This window comes from Trachurus trachurus, assembly GCF_905171665.1.
Source record: "Trachurus trachurus genome assembly, chromosome: 4".
In the NCBI taxonomy this organism is placed as follows: Eukaryota; Metazoa; Chordata; class Actinopteri; order Carangiformes; family Carangidae; genus Trachurus; species Trachurus trachurus.
Window position 1 is genome coordinate 31,916,073 of NC_139898.1, and position 7,818 is coordinate 31,923,890.

General features: G+C 41.4%; 1 protein-coding gene across 1 annotated transcript in view; it reads right to left on the reverse strand.

Annotated features, from left to right (window-relative positions):
* The window catches only part of ghrhrb (growth hormone releasing hormone receptor b), a gene marked incomplete at both ends in the record, with an annotated part of 24,947 nt that extends 17,129 nt beyond the window's left edge, over nucleotides 1-7,818 (reverse strand). The window contains one exon of the mRNA XM_083970026.1: nucleotides 7,729-7,818. Within this exon, the coding sequence (XP_083826152.1) occupies nucleotides 7,729-7,818 (90 nt within the window). The remainder of the gene's footprint in view (nucleotides 1-7,728) is intronic.

The following is a 7,818-nucleotide window of genomic DNA, read 5'->3' on the forward strand; positions in this document are numbered from 1 at the left end:
ACCACAATTCACAAAAGCAATACTTTTTACAAAAATGTTATCTATTATTACTTTTGTCAGTTTTAAGTTGTTTCACTGACAGTTGGGATACCAACAATTATATATATATATATATATATATATATATATATATATATGTGTGTGTGTGTGTGTGTGTGTGTGTGTGTGTGTGTGTGTGTGTGTGTGGGCACGGTGGTGCAGTCGCCTCACAGCAAGAGGGTTCTGGGTTCGAACCCGCCGGCCGGCTGGGGCCCTTCTGTGTGGAGTTTGCATGTTCTCTCCAGGTACTCCGGCTTCCTCCCACAGACCAAAGACATGCAGGTTAATTGGTGAATCTAAATTGCCCATAGGTGTGAATGAGAGTGTGAATGGTTGTCTGTCTATAAATATGTCGGCCCTGAGATAGGCTGGCGACCTGTCCAGGGTGTAACCCGCCTCTCGCCCAACGTCAGCTGAGATAGGCTCCAGCTCACCCGTGCGTGTGTGTGTGTGCGTGTGTGCGCGTGTGCGTGTGCGTGTGCGTGTGCGTGTGTGTGTGTGTGTGTTGTTTCCCCCTCCACTATTTTCTTTAGAGACATGAATTCAAAGTGAATAAATATGAAAAAATAGTCATAATAGTAAAATAGAAAATAGATTAGGAAAAAGGAAAAAAAAGAAAGAAATCACAAATATTTTTTTCCATGCAGCTGTTTGATCATTACTCACATACACATGATCACATGTACTATCACACATCATGACACAGTAGAACAGTTCTTTTAAGACCTAAAGACCTGCCACGTTTTAATCAAGTGGAATAGACATGTTCACGTTTTCAAACTGTGATAGGAGAAAAGTTTTAATTTTCGATTAAAACACAGAGAGAAAAATGTAAACCTTTCTTTTAAGTTTCAGAAACAACGTCAAGTCTCAAGTCTTTCAATCAGGAATCAGGATGAGCTGTGTGTGTGTGTGTGTGTGTGTGTGTGTGTGTGTGTGTGTGTGTGTGTGTGTGTGTGTGTGTGTGTGTGTGTGTGTGTGTGTGTGTGTGTGTGTGTGTGTGTGTGTGTGTGTGTTTTCCTAAAGTGGAGCTGCAGCTGTGACATCTCACTCTGCTCTGGATCTTCTGCCTTTTACAGTCAGACAGAAACTCTCCTCCAGCTCTTTACACAACGCAGACACTTGGACCAGGCTCTGAAGTAAATACTCTTGTTTTCTATTTGAGGAGTATTGGCTGATAAATACGACACAACACAGTGTCACCTAAACACACCACGATACGACCGTGGAGGAGGGAGAGAGTTTCCACTGTGTTTATCAGTGACGGTCTGAACCTACAGCAGCGACGGACGGATAAAACAAACCTGGAGAAGAGCAGCAGCACACTGCAAAAACTCAAGTATCTTAGCAAGAATATTTGTCTTATTTCTAGTCAAAATGTCATTTCTAGTCAAAACAAATCTCATTCTACTTAAAATAAGACTCATCACATTAAAAAGCAGCTTGTTTTTAGACACTTTTTCCTTCTTTCAAGCAGATTTGCACTTAAAATAATTTGATAGAGGAGCAAGTTTTTCTTCCTTATTACAACAAGCACAAAAAACTTGCTTTCACTGGCAGATTTTTCTACTTATTTCAATTGAAAATGTTTTTGAAACAAGTGAAAATGATCTAAAAACACGTTAAGTTTTAGGTGATGAGTCTTATTTTAAGCGGAAAGAGATTAGTTTTGACTAGAAATGAGACATTGTGACAAGAAATAAGACAAATATTCTTGGAAAGATTTTGAGTTTTTGCAGTGCAGCAGCAGCAGGAGGAGGAGGAGAAACAACACAAACTGTCAGAGTTTATCTGAGGATGAGGAGCAGAGATGTTTTCTTGCTGCTGCTCGGACGGTTTAATAAGAAGCAGACCTTCACCTTCACACACACCGACCGTTCTCTGAAGTCATCCCATTAAAAATACAGCAGATCTATTATTATTATTATTATTAATATCAATAATATTTAACAACCTTAAAACCCTCCTGTTGTCCCCCTGGGTCAAGGAAGGGAGGGAAAGATGGAAGGAAAGAAGGAAGGGAAAAAGGAAGGTAAGATAGAAGGAGGGCGGGAACAGATTGGGTTAATTGGGTCAAAAAAGGAAGAAAGTAAGGACATAGGGAAGGAAGGAAGGAAAGGAATAAGGGCTGTGGAAAGAAGGAAGGGGGAAGGAAGGAAAGAAAGATGGAGGAAGGGAGCAGATTTATTCAAGGAAGGAAGGAAGAAGGGAAAGAAGGAAGGGAAAAGGGAAGGAAAGAAAGATGGAGGGAGGGAACAGATTCGTTCAAGGAAGGAAGAAAAAGGAAGGAAGAAGGGAGGGAACAGATCAGGTCAATTGGATCAAAAGAGGAAGAAAGTAAGGACGAAGGGAAGGAAGGAAAGAAGGAAGGGAATAAGGATTGTGTAAAGGAGGAAGGGAACAGATTGGGTTGATTTGAGCCATTAGGACAACAGGAGGGTTAAACAGGGTTATGATGATGATTTACCCCCCATGGCTGAGCCCCACCCTCAAATGCATAAATCCGTTCTCATACACTCGGACATTCTGCCTGGACGTCCAGTGTAATGCATCAGAGAAAGTCAGTTTTGCTCAGTTTTATGAGCTTTTTTAAAGATTTGAAGTTTAAAAAAAAAAAAAGCTCAACCAGCGTGCACGGACCAATGGGAGCCAAGCTCAGCCGTCCTGCTATCATCCTCCTGCTAACAACACAGACACTTGTCCGTAAACACAGAGATACAGTATCAACTCTTCTCTGTTAGTTTTGCAGAATAACGTCATCTAAAAGGCAGAAATATGACGGCGACGCTATTGTTCATGTGCATAGATATCTACTCTCACCGGCATTTATAAATGTTTTGTTTTTTTATCTTAAAAGTTTTAAAATACACTCAGATACAGAATATATATATACAGTATATATATAGAGAGAGAGATTTCAGAATAAAACACTCAGAGAAACCAAACCCTGCAAGTTGTTGGATGGACGGTGGGTCCAGGTGGTGGTGAGGGGGCGGGGCTTAGTTGTGACATCACAAAGTGACAGGAAGTCCTGACGGCTGGTTTTAAGGCTCAGTTTCTGAATACAGGCTGTGTGCATTTCTCTGTGGACTGAGGCTTTGATACTTTCACAGTATTAAAGCAGAAGTGAGTGATCCGGTCGTTTTCGCTAATGCTGCGTTCCAGGCAGGCTTTTGAAATCGTAAATTACAGCTTCAAGTCACAACTCACGACTTTGTAGCGTTCCAGGCAACCCACTCGTGTTCCTCCGACCTGTTTTACTGGTGAAAGTCACTATAACGGCCACTCGTAACTTCCGACCGGTGAACTCGTACCAGATCGAACTGGTACCACTTCACAGTTGGAAAAATACGAGTTTCCTTGAGCGCACCATAACAGTCCTCGTCGCTACGTCACCACATTCACGGCGTCCCTTGGCTGCACACACAGCCCTGCATGCCGTTCTCTCTCCTCATTGGATAAAAACTGTAGGATACGATAAATGTTTTCTCTTCGGCTCAGAGCAGAGCAGAGGGACTGACAGACCCGTGTTTCAGTCCAAACACTCTATGTAAGTGATTGCTGTCGGAAGATATAACTATTTAAGACTTATATTAACACAAATATATCACTCACTTCTGCTTTAATATAGAACTGCTTTATAATCACAGTACACATGGACATCTATGGAGCTTTAATACAAACGTATACCTTTGTGTGTGTGTGTGTGTGTGTGTGTGTGTGTGTGTGTGTGTGTGTGTGTGTGTGTGTGTGTGTGTGTGTGTGTGTGTGTGTGTGTGTGTGTGTGTGTGTGTGTGTGTGTGTGTGTGTGTGTGTGTGTGTGTGTGTGTGTGTGTGTGTCACTTTAATTTCCGGCCTTGTTCCCAAATGGAAAACAGTTTTGCTGCCATTTAAATCCAATCAGGTTTGTTATCTCAGGAGGCGACCTTCACCAGCTGCACGGTTCCCACCGAATATTTCATATGGCACAAAAGGTAATCAGCTGGTCTCTGATGTCATTACTGTGTGTGTGTGTGTGTGTGTGTGTGTGTGTGTGTGTGTGTGTGTGTGTGTGTGTGTGTGTGTGTGTCATCAGCCTTGTCTATTAGCTGCCTTGCATCTGCAGCCATTTTCTGCACAATAACAATAAATACTGATAATAAGGGGACGATCTTTGACTTGACCTCTCCACACTCTCTTTTTATGATGTGACTGCACAGAGTGTGGTGGTTTCATACTGCTCTCATATTGTGCTTTGTCGTCTGTATGATTGTCGTTATGTATGTGGCGGTATGTATGTACAAGGGCAGCTCTATAACTACAGATGCAGTTCTGTCTATAGATGCAGCTCTATATCTACAGGTGCAGCTCTATAACTACAGGTGCAGCTCTATAACTACAGGTGCAGCTCTGTATCTACAGGTGCAGCTCTATAACTACAGATGCAGCTCTATATCTACAGGTGCAGCTCTGTAACTACAGATGCATGCAGCTCTATATCTACAGGTGCATGCAGCTCTGTAACTACAGGTGCAGCTCTATATCTCAAATGCAGCTCTATAACTACAGATGCAGCTCTATATCTACAGGTGCAGCTCTGTAACTACAGATGCATGCAGCTCTATATCTACAGGTGCATGCAGCTCTATATCTACAGGTGCAGCTCTATATCTACAGGTGCAGCTCAGATGCAGCTCTATAACTACAGGTGCAGCTCTATAAATACAGATGTAGCTCTATAACTACAGGTGCAGCTCTATAACCACAGATGCAGCTCTGTAACTACAGGTGCAGCTCTATAACTACAGGTGCAGCTCTATATCTACAGGTGCAGCTCTATATCTACAAGTGCAACTCTATAACTACAGGTGCAGCTCTATAACTACAGGTGCAGCTCTATAACTACAGGTGCAGCTCTATATCTACAAGTGCAACTCTATAACTATAGATGCAGCTCTATAACTACAGGTGCAACTCTATAACTATAGATGCAGTTCTATAACTACAGGTGCAACTCTATAACTATAGATGCAGCTCTATAACTACAGGTGCAGCTCTATAACTACAGATGCAGCTCTATAACTACAGGTGCAGCTGCAGCTCTATAACTACAGGTGCAGCTCTATAACTACAGGTGCAGCTCTATATCTACAGGTGCAGCTCTATATCTACAAGTGCAACTCTATAACTACAGGTGCAGCTCTATAACTACAGGTGCAGCTCTATATCTACAAGTGCAACTCTATAACTATAGATGCAGCTCTATAACTACAGGTGCAACTCTATAACTATAGATGCAGTTCTATAACTACAGGTGCAACTCTATAACTACAGGTGCAGCTCTATAACTACAGGTGCAGCTCTATATCTACAGGTGCAGCTCTATATCTACAAGTGCAACTCTATAACTACAGGTGCAGCTCTATAACTACAGGTGCAGCTCTATAACTACAGGTGCAGCTCTATATCTACAAGTGCAACTCTATAACTATAGATGCAGCTCTATAACTACAGGTGCAACTCTATAACTATAGATGCAGTTCTATAACTACAGGTGCAACTCTATAACTATAGATGCAGCTCTATAACTACAGGTGCAGCTCTATAACTACAGATGCAGCTCTATAACTACAGGTGCAGCTGATTCTATTAAGTAACAACATAAAAATCCATTTCTTTTGAATAAACTGTGATGAACTCAAACCGCAGCAGCTCTCAGTTAGTTTTCTACACAGGTGAACTGAACGTACTGGAGATCCTCGGGTATTCCTCATGTTTACTACTGACGCTGCTCAGCCTTTATCGGCTTATTGGGATTTAACACCTGATGAGTTTCCCCAACATTGAAAACTTGTTACAGATGAAAGGTCTGAGCTGTAGACGAGGCAGTAAAAAGCTCCTCTTCCTCCTCATCATCCTCCAAGGAGCCACCGAGGAAGAGTTTAAACCTGCACTGCTCAACGTCCTCATATTAACAAGTTGCCGCTGCGGCATCAAACCCACGCTCTGAATCACCACTGGTTCAACAAGTGGCGTCACATCTGTCGTACTCTTCCCCCACGACACTGATACTGGTCAGATACAGATCAGATGCTGCTTTCCGCAAGCATGCATCAACGATCAGTAAAAAAAAAAAGAAAATTTAGAAGCATAAGGACAATCAATCAATCAATCCAAATAAATATAATAAAACATTCCAAAGAATAAAATCCCATAAAAAAATCCAATAAATACATCTTCTAAAGACAAAATTAAGTTATTTCAGATTAGATACTGATCAGAAGGAAGCTACAGCAGCTTAAAAAAGATTACACAAACTCAACAAGAGTGATGACAATAAAGATAATGTTCTTGCTGCATTGCGTGTGTTTTAAATTTGAATTGTGCATTTGAATGAATGGAAAATATAAATGTGGATAAATATAGAAATAGGCCTAAATAAATATCAGTTATTGTTTATATATTAATGTTTCACTTTACTGCTTCTGTTTGTCTGAAGAGTCGACAGAATCCAGTGATGATGGAGTTTTATGGACATAATATTTACATAAGGAATAGCCCGTGTATGAGTGTGTGTGTTCATTTTAATGTTTCTAATGTGTCATCATAGCCTATTAAATGATTAAATAAAACATTTTCTCAGTGAGTCAGTGAAGGCACCACGTTGTCACCATAACCCGGGTAACTATAATTAGATCCTGTGTAGCCTATAATAACCATCAGAGCAGTTAAAGACCTGATCATTGATCATTGATCAGTGATCAGCTGTGACGTCACTGTTGATGTGGAGAGTTGATGGTTTAAAGGGATAGTTCAACATTTTGGCAAATTGGCCCATTGTCATAATCCCTATAGTCATAGCAGTAGGTTCGTTAACTTTAATTGTCGGTGCAAGCTATTTTTAGAACGGCGGAGCAGAGCCGTGAGCTGCTCAGAGCTACGCTACGGAGGCTCATTATGGGATTTCTTGGTTTCCCTCATCAAACTCATCAAATACAAAATCCCAAAACTCACAAACGCTTTCGTGGACAAGTTGTGACCTGCACATTCACCACGCTATGAGATAATAACACAACGTTACCAGACAGAGTTGTTTTAGAGGGAAATACAGAGACTGCTTGCTGAAAAACTGTCCCTGAAGGCAACGCGCATCAGCGGTTTTGCATGAATTTCCCTCTACAACAACTCTGTCTGGTAACGTTGTGTTATTATCTCATAGCGTGGTGAATGTGCAGGTCACAACTTGTCCACCAGAGCGTTGTGGAGTTGTTGGATTGTGTATTTGATGAGTTTGATGATGAGGGAAACCAAGAAATCCCATAATGAGCCTCCGTAGCGTAGCTCTGAGCAGCTCACGGCTCTGCTCCACCGTTCTAAAAACAGCTTGCACCGACAATTAAAGGTAACGAACCTACTGCTATGACTATAGGGATTATGGCAATGGGCCAATTTGCCAAAATGTTGAACTATACCTTTAAGTCACAGTTGATATTTGAAACTGCTTCAGTGAAAATAAACTCACAAAATAACACCTGAAAATGTTCAATAATAAATATCAAATAGCCTAATAAATAATCAATAATAAACATCAAAAATGATTCAAAAGCCTTATATATTTTTACTAAGTAGCTTCAACAGGCTTCACAAATAGAAAACCTCGAAACACACACACATACACACACACACACGCAGCTGGATGTGTGGACTCACCGTTTCCCAGAGCGCGTGCTGCAGCAGCAGGTTCACGAGCAGCAGCAGGTTCGAGCCCGCGGAGAAACGGAGACGGAGCCGCGACGACAT